This window comes from Miniopterus natalensis, chromosome 9 (genome assembly GCF_054644295.1).
Source record: "Miniopterus natalensis isolate mMinNat1 chromosome 9, mMinNat1.hap1, whole genome shotgun sequence".
Taxonomy (NCBI): Eukaryota; Metazoa; Chordata; class Mammalia; order Chiroptera; family Miniopteridae; genus Miniopterus; species Miniopterus natalensis.
In genome coordinates, this window is record NC_142089.1 from 70,655,671 (window position 1) to 70,671,588 (window position 15,918).

The window sequence follows — 15,918 nt, forward strand, 5'->3', positions numbered from 1 at the left end:
GGCTGTGAGGCTTGGTGATTTGGACAGGCCACTTATCTTTCTGGTTCCATTAGTTTATCTTCCCATGTCCATCTGAAGATTTTGACCAAATATCATGCTGATTTCTCCAGAAAAGAATTTCACTCTCTCTGTAGAGAACCAGGAAATCAGAGTCCAGAATCCATTTCAAGTTAGCAAACATTTAATAAGTGTGTATTTTGTTTCAGACACTGGGCTATAAAGTTCTGAAAATGCCAAAGAAATAAGACAGCCTCCCTGAGCTTAGGGAATTCCCAATCTTGAATGGGATAATGCAAGTTGTTCTGTAAGAAATACTATTACAGAATACTGGGAAGAGACGCGATTAGATAGGTTTTGGAAAGCTAACTATTCTGGTTGTGTGGAAGGTAGATTTTGAAGTGGGAAGAAGTTAAATATAGGAAACCATTGAGAAGCAATTGCCATGCTCTCCCCCAGAAGTTGCTGAGTGTCAGTGAGGGGAGAGCAGGGTCCAAGCTGACTGGGTTTCAGGTTGGGAAGAGACTTGGAAAACCTCTGAGACCACCATCCTGGAAGCTGTGTGCATACTGTTAACTAAGACAGGCAGCACAGGAGAAAGGGGCTTTTACACTTGTTAATTTTGAGATAAAGAACCCGTTAGGCAATTGGAAATGTGGGGTTCGAGCGCAGAAGAAATACCAGGGCTGGAGCTATGGGTCTGAGTGCTGTGTTTAGATGCCACAGCCATGGATGAGATTTCCTGTAGGGAGCGAGCACATGGAGAAGAGACGACTGCAAAGGAGACATCCCTCTGGAACAGGATCACTTCAGGAATGAGCGAAATTTTTTTTTTTTTTTATTCTGTGAATGAGAAGGAAGGTGAGTGGTCATGAGAACAAGAGAAGAGAGCCGCAGGAAGTGGTAACATGGAAGCCAGAGTAGTTTCAAGGAAGATTGGGACAGGGATCCGCGTGAGAGGCCGCTCCAATTAGGGTTTCCCAAGTGGGATTTATGACCCTAAACGCCAGTTAGAATCCTCATTAGAGCCACAGCATTTGTAGCATATGCATTTGACTTTATTAAATACCCCCCTAATTCTGGAGCTGGAGACGGGAAGCCTGAATTCTTGCCCCAGCTCGATGACCTTCTTGCCAGGTGACTTTGGCAAACCATTAACTTCTTGAGCCTCTTTTTTCTCATTTGTAAAGTGAAAGAGTTCGACTCTAACTGTTTAAAGCTCCTCTGGCTTTCAAGTTCTGTGCCCAACTGTTTGGTGCTTTGCCAAGCTCAAGCTGCACTTCTAACTGCCAATCTGGAGGCGAACCATCCAACCAGATATAGAATTACATAGCTCTCTTATCTCTCCTTGATTTGTTTCTGTGTTGACCTTTCCTGCCATGGAGATAAATATGGGGGTGGGGGTGGGGGTGAGAAAGAGTAGATCTGCCTTCCTTGGTTTTTTCCAAGATACTCAGATAATCGCCTTCTGCCTTTGTGGCCTTGCGGGCTCATACCTGTGCACTGAAGGAGAGGGCTCCTCCACCTTTACCTAGGTAGCAGAATTAACTCTTGAATCGCCTATTTATGAGTTGCATGTGCTTTTGAATGAGGTGTTTTGTGTTCCGACTGAAGTTAATTTTGCTGTTATCTGCTTACTGAACTCCTGCACCAACACACCAAGTATTTTCAAAAGCCAAGCCCTTACCCATGTTTTCCCCACTTTTTGATGGCTTGTACCCTGCTGGAATCTAATGATATTTATTCAAAATTTGCCCAGTAATGTTATTAGTATTAGTGTTAGTGTTTTGCCTCAGAAGGTGTCCTGATTGCAACAAGTAGTTTCACTATTGCTTTTTGTAGGCAAGAGCTTGCAATGCCTAGAACTCATTATTAATTCAAAGCGATATTGTTTTGAGAGACGGTTCTCCTAAATGTAATTGTGAGCAAGGCCAACAGGGAGCCCAAGGCCAAAGTGCCATCCAACAAATTAAATAAATAGTCAGAGTAACTTCCTAAGTCTCCAGCAATGTTAAAGTACTTGCCTTGAATTAATTCATTTAATCCTCACAGCAAACCCATGAAATAGGTGTTATTATCCACATTCTCATTTATAGATGAGGAAGGTAAGGCACAAGGGGAGAGGTAATCTGCCCAAGTTGCACAATTAGGACACAAAACCCTAAAGAATCTATTTATTTTATAGACGTGACAAGAAGAATTGGTCATCTTTAGAACTCTACTGAATGAAATATAATGGAACTGAGCCCAGTCAGGAGGACACTGTGTAGTAGAGCTAAGGTGGCTTAGAGTTCTGGAAAGAGAACTGAACCGAGAGACCACAGTTCTATTCTCATCTCTGACACCAACAGTGTGGCCTTGGGCAAATGATACACTTCCCTCAGCCCCAGACCTGTTTCCTTGTCTGTAAAACAGGGAGGTTGGGTCCAGGTATCTCTGAAGGCCTGGAATCTTTTGTTTGGGAGAGTGGCTGGGTGTAGACGTTGGCTCTCAGTAGCTTGCACAGACATTAAATAAGTCACTCCTGTTCAGCCAAGACTAAGAATATCTATCAGTGTGTGAGGTGTCAGTGTAGCAGTGGGGTGCCTGGCACTCCCAGCGATGCCTAGCTCTCTTTCTAAATCCTGATCTCTAGGCGGCAGAGCGGACTGCTGGGAAATCACGGGCAACTAGTCGGGAGAATCACCCACAGTGGCTCCATTAGCAAGGACAATAAGCTCTGAAAATATTCCCAGAGAAGCAGCTCTTGAGGCAGATCTAGAAACATTAGCGTGCTGCTTACCAGGCGGTGGGAAGGTCACTGGGCCAGGAGACAAACACCCAGAACGCTCTCACACGGGGACTTCTGTCTGCCTCTGACCAAGCACGGCCCGTGCTCTGCTTCAGTGCTTCATGGATTCTGTGGCAGGGCCAACTCCGAAAGCCTCGACTGACCCATGCTGATTAGGTCTGTAGGCCTCTGCCTTTCTACTGCTTTCTGTTTCTTTTCTTTCTTTGCTTTGAAGCCAATATAATTGCACAGCTATCCACCCTCAGTTCCTATAGAACTGGCCCCTACTCTTTATCACTTCTGAATTCATCTTCGGGCCTCCTTTCCAGCCATTCCCAATTGTTGAGTGGGCCCTGGAAAAAGGGACAGAGGCTGGCTGGGGGTGGGGGGCTGTCAGCTCCCTCCCTGTTCTCTAACCTCAGTACACTCGGGGGGGCAGGGGGTGGAAGTAATTCCTTCAAATCATTTTGGTACAAAAGACCAGAATCCTGTCTTCTGTAATCTATGACTTTTCTTTTAAATTATAGAACATCCAAAAGACAGAAGAAGAGAAACAGGAGATTTTAGGATTAGGGCACATTCTTAAATGGCTCCTCAAAGCAGAATAGAATGATTTTTATCTTTATTATGTGAACTTGTAATTGTTGAAAGGAACCCAAAGATTCCTAGAATATAAATACTAAGTAAAGTGTTCACCTGGAACGCAAACCCCTCGGTTTCCCTTTGGCTTCCCTTACTGCTCACATCGACTTCCTGGCTGTCAGAACTTTCGAGAACCGGACTTTAAACTTATCCTTAAAAAGCATCACCAGGCTTCCTGGGTACTGACCACTATGGCTTTATCTCCTTTCCTTAAGTTAAGTAGTTGCACTGACTAAGGCATTTAGTGAACCGAGTAAGAGTAGGACCCCTTCCCAACCACTTGCAGAGCACGGCTGCCCCATAGCCTTGGACCAGCACACAGAGCAAGACCTGCGGCCACGGGGCACAGAACAGGGGGAGATGATTAATATGTGTCAGCTACAAAGGAATGCAAAGCATGAAGCTCGAAGATCAAGTCCACATTTCTAGAGAAGAAAACAGGGCACAGAAGTCCGAACAACAACCACCCCAAATTCCACTCTTGTGTGAAGTCACAAACATGCCCCATGCCACCGGAGGCCTTTCTCCCACAATGACAACCATCGCAGTAACATCTAGTGCATGCAGACATTTCAGCGGAGCTCTAGAGGGATCGCTTTTAGCTTTCCGAGTGCTTGCGGTGAATTTACAATGTTCCCGACTCCTCTGTGTGCTGGGAAGTAGCAGGCATGTGGTGATGGCTGCCATCACGCTGCGAAACATGACTAACGCCAAGAAATGAAATCTTTGGAGCCTTTGAAAGGCTTCCAAGAATGTCAGCACACATTGCCTGCCCACTCTCTGCTGAATGCCTACTTTGGCTGGCTGCTTAGTACTGAATGTACCAGACAGGCCTTCATACAAAGAGAGAAAGTGTTTTGGGTCCCTGAAAGGGGAAGGCGCAGCCTTTCTGATGTGAATGGCGAGACTCAAGGAAATAGTGGCAGGATGAGGAGGGGCCTTCAGGAAAGGTACAAATAAAAGAACAAAAGAGAAAGAGACGGCATCTACCTATGTGTGGTGAATTCTCTGTAGCTCCCGCCGTCCAATGTGGAGATGCAGACAGACCACTGTCACGCTGTGCTCCATGCTTGATGATCATGGAAAAATGCTTGCTTGGAGATTCTCCCGAATCCAAAGACCTTGAGATCCACTGAGAATGAGAATTTGTAAGCCTGCCAAGGCATGGATAAGTGTACTTTTGTTTCCATTTTAACTCCGAATATAAATGCCATTCATACTGTTTGTTATTAGGGATGTTCTTTAACTTTCCATAAAAAAATTGAGAAATGTCAGTTGTAGTACATCTGAATAGCTTGAAATATTTTATTTCCTAAGCTGGCTTTAAGAGAGGAAGAAAAACGTCTTGTGTAGTGAACCATTCTCTGACTCCGTAACAGTGCTGCTCAGAATTCCTTGGCACGGCACCGGCGGCTGGAGGAGAGAGCTCTTGTGGTGTCTGAGCCTTTCCAAGGAGGCAGTCTGATGTCATTGGTGGCAGACGCAGAATGTATGTATCTGCCTTTTGTCTGCACCATCTGCTTTTCACCTCACAGGCTATCGTTTAGATTTATCTTTCTCTTCTTTCCAGGAGGTGTGCCTCTCCATGAGAGCATGGGCTTTAGGGTTAGAGAGACTAAGCAAATATTCTAAGATGATTTTCCTCTGTTTTTTCCCTCCTAGAATCTTATGGCAAGAGCCTTATATGACAATGTCCCAGAGTGTGCTGAGGAGCTGGCCTTCCGCAAAGGAGACATCCTGACTGTCATAGAGCAGAACACAGGAGGGCTGGAAGGATGGTGGCTCTGCTCCCTACACGGTCGGCAAGGCATTGTCCCAGGCAACCGGGTGAAGCTTCTCATTGGCCCCATTCAGGAGACCTCCTCCGGTCAGGACCAGCCTACTTCGGGACTGATGCACCAGACCTTTGGCCAACAGAAGCTCTATCAAGTGCCAAACCCACAGGGTGTTCCTCGAGACACCATCTACCAAGTGCCACCTTCCTACCAAAATCAGGGAATTTATCAAGTACCCACTGGCCATGGCACCCAGGAACAAGATGTGTATCAAGTACCACCATCAGTGCAAAGAGGCATTGGGGGGGCTAATGGTCCCCACTTTAATAAAAAGGTGAGTGAGCAACTGACTGGATTTTTGTTCTGACGTATTTTTTTCCATTGCACTCGGAGCAATAAAAATGTTTCCAAAATAAGAACTTGACCCTTCCAGGAGGTAAGTATGTCTTCCAAGAGGTAAGTATATCTAAATACCCTAGCTCGGCATTATTTTTGCATCAATTTTTCATTCACTGGTCAGCAAAACTTTCTGGAATTCTTACCATGTGCCCATTACTGTTGATCCAAAGCTATCATAAGTTCCTGTGCCATGCCAGGTCACACTGGACCATTAACTTGTTTCTCTCCATCTTTCTGATAGATCTGCTTTTAGGCCTAGGTTCTGCACTCAGATAGTTTCCAGTCTTTTCTACTTCTCCCTTGAGTGGCACAAGGCACCAAATTTTGTACAAGCACGGTGATGCAGCAAGGACCCTCCTTTCACCAAAAACTAAGTCACTACCCCATTGGCCTGGCTGTACAAAGAACCTGCTGGAAGGAGAGAAAGCAAGGAAGCTGGGAGTGGGTCATGCCAACCAACTTGTTCTGCAGAGTTGCTGGCTTACATTTGACTCATTTAAAACACAGAGATGCTTGAAAGGAGCCATCCTCTTATCTTTCAAGTAATTCCTATAATAATGCCTGAGCCACTGGCGAAAACCGTGGAACTAGGAAGGCTTCATGTTAAAAAGAAAGTACCATAACAATTTGAGATAAATAGAAATTTGTTAACTGAATGAATTTTAAGCATCTAGTACATTTTTATGCTGAGATGCAGTGACGAATTAAAAGGTGGCCGGGCCTTCACGATGCTTACAGTGCAGTGGGGGGGCTAAGCGACCCTGTACTGCCAGTGCTGGGGGAAAGTAATGTCAGTGAGCTGAAGGGGGTCACAGCCAACGCCAAAACGCTGCTGCCTCTGGGAGCCTTACAAGGGAGGGCTTTTCTCTTGTGTTTACTGGCAAATTCCAAGGGTCTACAGGGGATCCCGTGAGGTTTGGTATTAACCTTTAAAAGACGGCATTTAAAAGACAGCATCATACAAACTCCATATATTTTCCAGGATCAACTGTACAAATAATGGTTTCTTTCCTTTTGCCTATAAAAAAGAAGGTATATGCTTAGGTTTCTGAGTATTTAAGAATGGGCAAATGTAAGGAAATAAGAAAAGACTTGAATTACAGGAGAGATGCAGCCCTATGCCAGAAAGAGCTTGTGTCTAGGTGCCCTGCCTCGAGAAAATCTAATTCAAAGTCTGAATTTACAAATCCATCTAAATTAGGGAATATCTATTTGCACGATAATGGAATCTTATGTTGGAAATAAAGGAGGATGGGATTTACTGTCGTATTTCTTAAATAACAAAGCCACAAATGAATCCAAATCACCTTTTCTCCATAAAGTATGTTTTACAAAACACTTCTCAAGTGCACCTGCCTAAGCCGGGTGTGTGTACATTAGGAGGACTCCCTCCAGAAATGGTAAGCAGCTTTCTGACTAGCGTTGCCCAAGACAATGACTGCTGTCTGCAGAGGGTAGACTGGCCATGACCTTGCAGAGTCATTACCCCATGGATGTCAGACTCAAAGGGAAAGCCAAACCAGGCCTCTGTCTCCAGGGGAGGAAAAGAACAGTTGAAAGGTGTAACTATAAATAAATAACTTCTCTCATTCTTAGTGCTGGTTGTTTGCACCTTAAAAATAGCTCTCCCTTCATCTGAGCCAGTTTAAGGCAGACGGGAGACCAGAACAGGAAATGCTTGGCTGAGAGGTGGTGGGGTCTAAACTTTCATCACAGTTTATTTTGGCAGGAAGGTGACATGTTTTCTTTTTTAGACTCAACCTTTTCAGTTCCAAGTCTGAGAAGTCTAAAACCTCAGACTTCTTCCCATTTTATTTGCTGTTACTACACTGCAGATTCTCTCCGTGACTCTTCCACCCTGTTAGCTGGAGGGACTTAGACCACGCCTTCCCTTGGATTGATGTTGGGGCGCTGGGGTTACTCTTAGGTGCTTGAACTCAATGTTATGTTTGTTTTTTTAACTCTAAAATCAGTAGAACATTTTATGTTTAACAAAAGGTAAACAATTCCTATAGGAGGAAGCCAGTTTCCGAAAGGGACACCTGCCAGCCCTTTCAGGGGATGCAGCAGGCCTGGGGACTTTACCAGAGCTCAGGAGGAGAGAATGCCTGGAGGCCTGAGTGGCTTGGAGCAGTGGGGTCTGAGGTGGTAACATGGTGAGGATGGGAATGGCACGAGGACACCTCAAAAGTCATCTTAGAGCCTCTGTTTCCCTAAGCTGCCCACCTCTGTCACATGCACTGGACCATGGCTTACCCCCATGGAGCGAGTCTGCTCTCTTCCTTCCTTTCCTCCCCCTCTCTCCCCTTCTTCCTCTTTTCTCTCCCCTTCCTTCCTCCCTTCCTTCCTCCCTTCCTTCCTTCCTTCCTTCCTTCCTTCCTTCCTTCCTTCCTTCCTTCCTCCCTTCCTTCCTCCCTCCCTCTATTTCTTCCATAATGGAGATGTCTTGGCTCCTAAGAGGTGATTTTAACCTTCTAGGTTACAGCAGCTGCTTTAAAAACTTCTATCAACATCTCCCTCAGTGTGAGCTTCTAATTCAGGATATTTTCAGTTGCTGAGAATCATTGTAATGATTTAAGCCAAAACCCCAAGAGTGAATCCCAGTATAGTGCAGGGATCAGGCTGAGGGTGGGGGTGAGGGTGGAGGTGGGAGATGAGTTCTCACTGTAGCTAAATCAGCCTTGGTAAATAGCCCAGTGCCCATTTTCTTTGTGAATTTCTCATTATAAAAGAGTGATAAGCCCAGAACTAGACATTGCTGGTAGTTTAAGCTGTGGTCCTTAAAAGCTATTAAAGAAGAGAGGAGGCAGTGAGATCTTGTTCTGAACCACTGAAGTATGGTTTTAAAATTTTAGGGAACGTAAGAATCACCCAGAGGTGGAAGGAAGGTGAATTGAAATGCAGATCCCCACACTTTTCCCCAGCTTCTAAACCAGAGTCCTGAGAATCTGCATTTTAGTAAACTCCTTGCTGGCTCCGGGGCGGAGGTCCAGGACTGCACTCCGAGAAGCACCGATGGGACGGGCCTTGTACCGTATTGGATCCGTTCCAATTTGATTGTGATATGGGACTTTCCATAGTTAAAGATTCCCTCGATGTTGCAAACAGACCGTGGGCTTCAGAAATGTTATCGACCACAGCTTTTTCTGCTAGTGAGTCACTGAGGGAGGAAGAAAAGACAATGAATTCTGCCTTCTACCACTTCAACTTTGCTCTCTGGGAAACTCCAGCCTCTACCCACCTTCCTGCATCCCATCCACATGAATAGACATTCCTCACTCATTAAATCAGAAGTTAGGGAAAGATAGTCATATAATATAATCCCCACAAAACAAGATGGCAGGAGTCCTGTGGAAAGAGCCTGGGCCTTGGGGGAGGCAGCTCCTGCTCTGGTTCTTCATTACTATTATTCCTGGGCAGGTGCTGAACTTCCTCAGGCTTCGCTCTCTCCATCTGTACAGTGGGAATAATCTTAAAGCTGTTATGAGTCTTCAATGAAACAATACATAGAAAGCACCTGGCGCAGTGCTTGGCATGGCAGGGGCTTAAAAACATTAGTTCCCCTCACCGCGTTCTCTCCTTTCTCAGAGTTTTTTTGAACTGCACCAGCCCCGTCTGTATTTTCCACTCTACACCAAATATGCAAATCCTTTATTGCTGGCACACAGGCTGCTCCCTTTGAGCGTGTGCCTCTCTCTGGTTCAAGGAGAATTTTGCACAGAGTGGAAAGAACTCCCAAAGTTATCTGGAAACCATATACATTGACACCTTTACTTAATTTCATTGGTCTTTTCACTCTGGGTTTTTTGTGCAGGGCCGTTTTATGCATTAGGCATTGTGGGCAGAATGCCCAGGTCCTACGAGAATGTTCAAGAGCTGAATTAAAAAAATTTGGCTCCAAAATATGAAACGCAAAAACTGCAAACTGGAAATTAATAAACAGGCAAACGTGTAGGAAACAATATCGTGTCAATCTTATGGTTACAGTTAGGGCTCAATTAGTTGATTACATTTAAAAACAATTTGCAAGTTAGATTTTTCTCACTTTGCAAAGATTTCTAAATATGCCCTGTGATTGCCAAGAACTCGTAGGCAATTCTAAATTAAATGAGTTACTCATAGTCCAATAATTTGAAAAGCTGAATTATATTTTTTAAAAGTTCTTGATTTTTCAAAAGCAAAAATCCTACTTAATATAGGAGTATAGTTGGCAGTAGAGCTCCCGGACATATGAAGCCTAAGGCCCATGGAGACCTAACATAGCCTCATTTCTCTACTGCCCTCTGAGTTCATCCATTTCATGCTTGATCTTCTCAGGGAATTACATGTGTTTCTCTGATCATTGCTTGGACAGGTCGCTTTTATTCTAACCGGTGGAATTAGATTTGCTTTGAGCCCTGAAGATGAGTGTGGGCTAAATTATAAACTCATTAAGGCAGGCAGGGGTCATGGTTGTCTCTTTATTGCTATCAGCCAAGCTCAGAGCAAAGTATCAGCACATAGATAACACCCGATGAGCAAAAGAGCAAGGCCAAAGCAAGAAATGAAGCGTTTCATTTGAGTTGACCTTTAAATAAACTGAAAAGTGGTTCTGATCTTATCACCCATCCGCTGTCACACTGTTCAAATCCCATCGTTCAGCTCCTTACATTCTGTTATGACATATGTCAGATTATACATGGTAGTTTCCCCCAGAAAGGTCTTGGAGAATGCCACCATCTGTTTTCTGTAATCATGACTATCTATACACAAAAAATGAGTATCGAAGCATGATTGATGTACAGTTCAGCTTGTCTGAGACTTCACTTTTATGCATTCTGCCCAGTTTAGACAACAAAATTAGTTAAGTCTTCTATAGTAACCTAAAAAAAGTTAGGTTTAACTTTTATTGAGGAGCAGAGCTTCCTTTGTGTGTGCTATTACTTATCTAGAATGCCTTTCCTCCTCTCTTCTATCTGTGTGCTCCTGTTCATACTTTAAAACCCATTTAAATGTTCATCTCCTCTGTGAAGCTTTCTCTCTGCACCGTAGCTGTGTCTCCCTCCTCTATGGTTCCAAAATATGTCGTACATTTCTTTTAATTTCAAGGGAGCTCATGGGCTCATTAAAACTGTAGTGGTTTGCAGTGGCAATGTGTATGACAGGCAAGGCTGGGACGAGTTCTGCTTCAGGGGTGGTACTCAGAAAACTCAAGTAATATTAAGATTTATCTAGACCCCATTACATCATTTTTAAAGACCATTTCTGACCTTCCAAAATGGGACACAGCCATATGTTGGCAGAAAATGATTCAAAGATTTTAGCCAGGTCTTCTGGGCCCATTCCTAAAAGGTAATATAAGAACCAAAAATAGATTAACTACAATGTTTGTACCTTCTTAGACACTGAGTCATCATGAATTACATACACACACAGACACACACACACACACCCTTAGCCATTGATTGGTTAAGAACAGAGGACTTCCCTTATTGGGATTTGAAGCATTGTGAAATCTGGTTGCCCAGAGCAACACTCAGTTACCAGCCAACTAACTGCTATATATTAGCTGTATGATCTGTCTACCAACAAGTAAAAATAGATTTAGAGGAAATGAAAGCTCCCAGAGAAAATAAATTCTGATTTCACCTCACTTTCTTTTGTTCCCTCCTTACACACACACACACACAACCCTGAAAAATGGCAGGATTTGACAGGTCCCTCTAGTTTCTTCACTTATAAACTCAGTAAAGTGTGACCATGTTCCAGAATTCTACATTTCTGTATAAAAATCATCCTAATTTAAATGAATTTATTTCAACACATGGCTTTTTGGGCTATGCAGAGAAGTGAACTTTCACCTAAAATCTCTGCCCTCAAGAGTCAAAGATAAATTTTAAATCTTGCACAAAATTTGAAGTCCTTGAGCAATTCAAGGGCAGGACTTGATGAGCTCACTTTGAAAGTGAGAAGTATCTCTTCCCAGTAGAGTCACCCACGCCAGAGGAATGAGTAAACTGTAATATCTCCTTAAAAATGAACAAAGATCCTTTTTGTTTGATCAATGCCAATGCCTTCAAACTCAGTTGCAATTTGTTATAAAGCACAGAGATAATGCTATTTCTAAGAGTGCATTGGTAAGTTCTTATAAACCCACCTCAAAGCAAACAGGGGTAGTAATCTTCCTTCCCTTTTCCATGACTTCATGCTAAGTGACTGCACTTATTAGAGCGAATAGGTCAGACATTGTGTGTAGTATGATGTCAGGCAAAGTGGTTAACCCTCTATTTGTGAGGGAGAAGAAAAGAATACATTTATTTATTTGATTGGATGATGAAATGCAAACTTAATATTGGTTGCATACATCTTTAAAAGCAGGCTTATTTGAGTACATTGTGCAAAATGCAGAGCTAGGTACCATCAGAAATGCACTGGGTTCTAAACAGTTGTGCCACAAACCTGTTGTCAAGGTGCACTTCTAGCGAGGGATGTCTTTCTTAAAAGTTGTAACTCCAGTAACATTGGAAGAGCACAAAGGAGTCCTCTCTTTCAAGAGACCCCAGAGCCTATCAGTTTTTGAAGCAAAGACTCCTTTAGCAATGCCATAATCACATCTGATTTATTTGAATAATTTCTATAATGTTTGGTTTTCTTAAAGCATGGTGTGCTAAACCAGTTATTGATCAGAATAGTTGTTTGTCTTCAATTTACCACCAATTGACTGTGTAGACTTTAGAATGTTATTAAGTTACTCTCTCTTTTTTCAAGATAGTTTTAGATCTAAAGTGGAGGTGACTCAAAGGTGCCTTGAGCTTTGGCTCCATGTTAGGGACGTTCTATCCATAACCTCATCTAATCCTCTCAACAGCCTCATAAGGTGTTCCTTACAACGTTTACCTTCTAGGGAGGAGTCTGAGGTCTGGAAAGTAAGTCAACTTGCTAAAGGACACAACTCGACCAAGAGGCAGGACTGATATTTGAGCCTACGTCTGTCTAACTCTGAAACTAATGATTTTTACATCCCAGCTAATGGTTGGTGTTGCCAAGCCCTAAAATAAGAGGGCATATTTAGACACTTCATTAGCAAATCCAGCTTACCAGAATCCTGGGTGCTAACAAGCATCCTGTTGGCCAGGAAGAATTAAAGTCACTGCAGAAGGCTCCCACCTCAGAGCCTTTGAGTCGCCTCGGTGCTGAGGGATCTGAGTACAAGATGTAGAAATGCCCGCCTCCCGGGCGGCAGTGGTCAGTCTCACGGCAAGCTGACCCAGAAGTCCCGAGCGGCTGTGAAGCTGATGTGAAGTCCGTGGTACATGGCTGAGACCATTGCTATGTTGGCTTTCTCTGCCATCGGAAGTACAATCTTTTCAAATAACTTCAGATTGCTTCAAATGAATAGCTTCATTTAACCAGATATAGCTAAATCTCCCATAAGGGGCTTGCCAGTAAAAGGGGCACCCCCCAAAATAAGATACCCAGATCTTAAGTTTTGCTTCTCAAATAAGGAAGTAACTTTCTTAGGAAGTATTTACTTATGAACTTAGAAGAATTTGTAATTTTGAACGTGTCTTATGAGTTTAGGCAACAGGACATTCTGGGGCTGCTGGGCCTTGCTAACCGAGGTTCTCATTCAATTCTCTGTCATTAATGAGCTGAATAACCTCTCTGAACTTTAGCTCCCTCGACTGTGAAATGGGGAGTAGGGCTGGATTATCTTTAATGGTCTTTGCTAAAATTTTATGATCCAAATATCCTTATCTGAATCTTTCCCAGAGTTGCTTGAAAAGTTTAATGAAATGACCTGGCCTCAAGATTCTTAAACAAGAAACACTCAGGTGTTTATATAAATTTCAGTTGACCCCTAAGTGTTGGCAAATGCTTCTTACCCTTCCTTTAGGATCCAGTCCACCTTCCTACCTAGAACCACAGTCTCCTTTAGAAGATAGAAACCTGTCAGTAGAAAGCAGGGAGTGGGCAGGAACTCGGCGGGAGCGCTGGGGTGTGCTAAGCCAGGGAGAAAGAGTTTGCAGACCTGGTCCCATACCAGGTCTGGGTATTAAGGAGAACTCTTATCCCTTCTTTGTTATTAGAGTTAAGAATGTGCTTTGTCCTGGAACTCATTATTTTCTACCCATTTTCCTCTGTTTAACCCTCTTGGCTTGGCAGAGGCCCTTGGTGGATCTGGTGTCTCTTGAAGCGACAGCCCTGGGTCAGCCCGACTCAGACCTGGTGCCAAAATCTGCCACGTGGTCAGTTAGCTCCATCAGCCATTGTGTCTTTTCTCCCAGTTCAGCTGTGGGAGGTCTCCTATTTAAGGAAGGAACGATACTCATGGCCATTTGGGTCCAGACATTTTCATCCTTTGACTCCTTTCCATAATTACATCCCCTTTAGGGCATCTGTGGGCATCTCTCTAAAATCCATTTCAAAATCTAGATTTAGTATTTAGTGTCCTGTTGAATTTATTTGGACATCAAAAGAAGCAAAATGCTTGTGCCTTTTCTAGTTTTCATTCAAAGAATATTTTGGTTCATGGGATATTTAAAAAAGGCTTTACTATACCCAACTGCCACAGGCTGTATTCAGCTTTGTCCAGATAAAGACCTCAACCACTTAGGAACTCAGACGTCATTAACCAGCATGTTCTTTCACATTAAATGCTTCTAGCTGCTCTTCGGCGCTCGGTCACTCCATAACTAAATATTGCTTTAGCGCTCACTACACAAAGAGCTTCCTGAAAGCAGCAGGGGAGACGTGCTAGGGCCTTAACAATCAGGGCACTGTTTCCATTGAGTGGTTCACAGCCCAAATGCTGTCAAATGAAAATGACCCTAGAGCCCCGTTCCACTTTTGAGCGTTCAGTTGTTACTTTTTCCTTCTTTGAAAAAGAGACTGGTCGTGATTTAGATATATCTAGCAAAAGGCATAGTTGTAGCATAAAATCAGACATCAAAAGGTCTTTAAGGGAAAGTAAATTGCCTCCCAAAAACGGAGAGAGAGAAATCTTGATGCACACAAGATAAGCATTAGGAAGGGTTAACCATGGCCATGGCCCGTGAGGGTGGCCAGACCCAGTTTTCATTATATTGTTGCTATGCAAGTAAATAAATGAGCTCACTGCTACACCCAAGCTGGGCAGAGAGAATTTACAGAGGATTAATAAATCCAATGTAGGCAACATGTGGCTTTTCCTCTGGTCATAGAAAAGCAACTAGTAATCTTGGATTTTAAACAGACAAACTTCTATAACTTTGCAGTTTCTGAAAATTGGATCTAACTTCTAATGGGCAGGCAGTGATAATAGGGATGTTTCTTTTACTAGGGTTTTCTTTAAAGGGAAAGGGTCACACAGTTCATGGGCTTGAAGACAAAGAGGTTATTATACTGTGGTGGCTCTGTTAATGCTTTTTAAGGGCATTTAAGTGAAATAAGTCCTTCCCAACAGGCAGTTTTAGAAGTCTAAATACTCTTGTTAATGCATGAAACCCAGAGATAAAAATAAATAAAGTATAAAATTATAAGTAAAACAGGGGGTGTGGGGGGATTAGAGATAGACAGGAAGCAATCTAATTTTACTTTACACATATGCCAAGAAAAATGCAAATAGATGGCTGCTGACCAGTGAAGCCTACTTTTGAATTCTAACAATCTTAAGTACTGTTAATGGCGAGGTTATAAATCTGTACTGTAATCGTTATGGCACAGTGGCACTTTTTAACTTGTCGTCAATTACTGATTATATTTCCTGAGCACCACCTGGGTTGCCTAGCTCTTGCCTAGGCCTGGGGGGCGGAACACCAGGAGCTGGTTACACGCATTCATGCTCTGCTAGATTCATGGGAAAACTCCATTGGCCAATTATCAAAGTTTTATCTAGATACCCTTTTTACTGTCTTTGTTCCTCCTTGGGGTTGCTTGTAGCTTGGAAAGGAGGGATGGAGTCAAAACAAGGACAAGTTTTGGAGGAGACAGATGAGAAGTTGTGATAAGTAGGTGGGTGGTAGGGCTGGCATCAGAAAAAGGCACAGCAGACCATGATGGGACCTGAGACCCTAATAATTGGCTTTTGCAGGATTCTTGGGGGGCAAGGAGGCTCTACCTTTATGAATGGCACACCTGCTCCCTTTCCACTTCCCTCAGTGCTCCACTGAATTGTCAGCATGCAGTTGAGAAGCTGAAGTCCTCCTAAACTCAGGGCCTCTGCTGCTGAGATGCCCCAGTCCCAGCCCCACTAGCTCTGCTTTAAAGAGAGAGAGTGGATGCCCAAGGAAAGAAGCCCCCAGTAGACTTACTGAGGCCTTGGTACAAGTGATCCCATGTGAGCAGAAGTGGTCTCCCTAGAAGCATTTTGCTTCT

General features: G+C 43.5%; 1 protein-coding gene across 2 annotated transcripts in view; it reads left to right on the forward strand.

Annotated features, from left to right (window-relative positions):
* Positions 1-15,918, forward strand: part of NEDD9 (neural precursor cell expressed, developmentally down-regulated 9) — a 110,789-nt gene that overhangs the window by 81,157 nt on the left and 13,714 nt on the right. For both annotated transcript variants that reach the window (XM_087820642.1, XM_087820641.1), the window contains exon 2: positions 5,072-5,518. In XM_087820642.1, the coding sequence (XP_087676768.1) occupies positions 5,072-5,518 (447 nt within the window). The remainder of the gene's footprint in view (positions 1-5,071; positions 5,519-15,918) is intronic.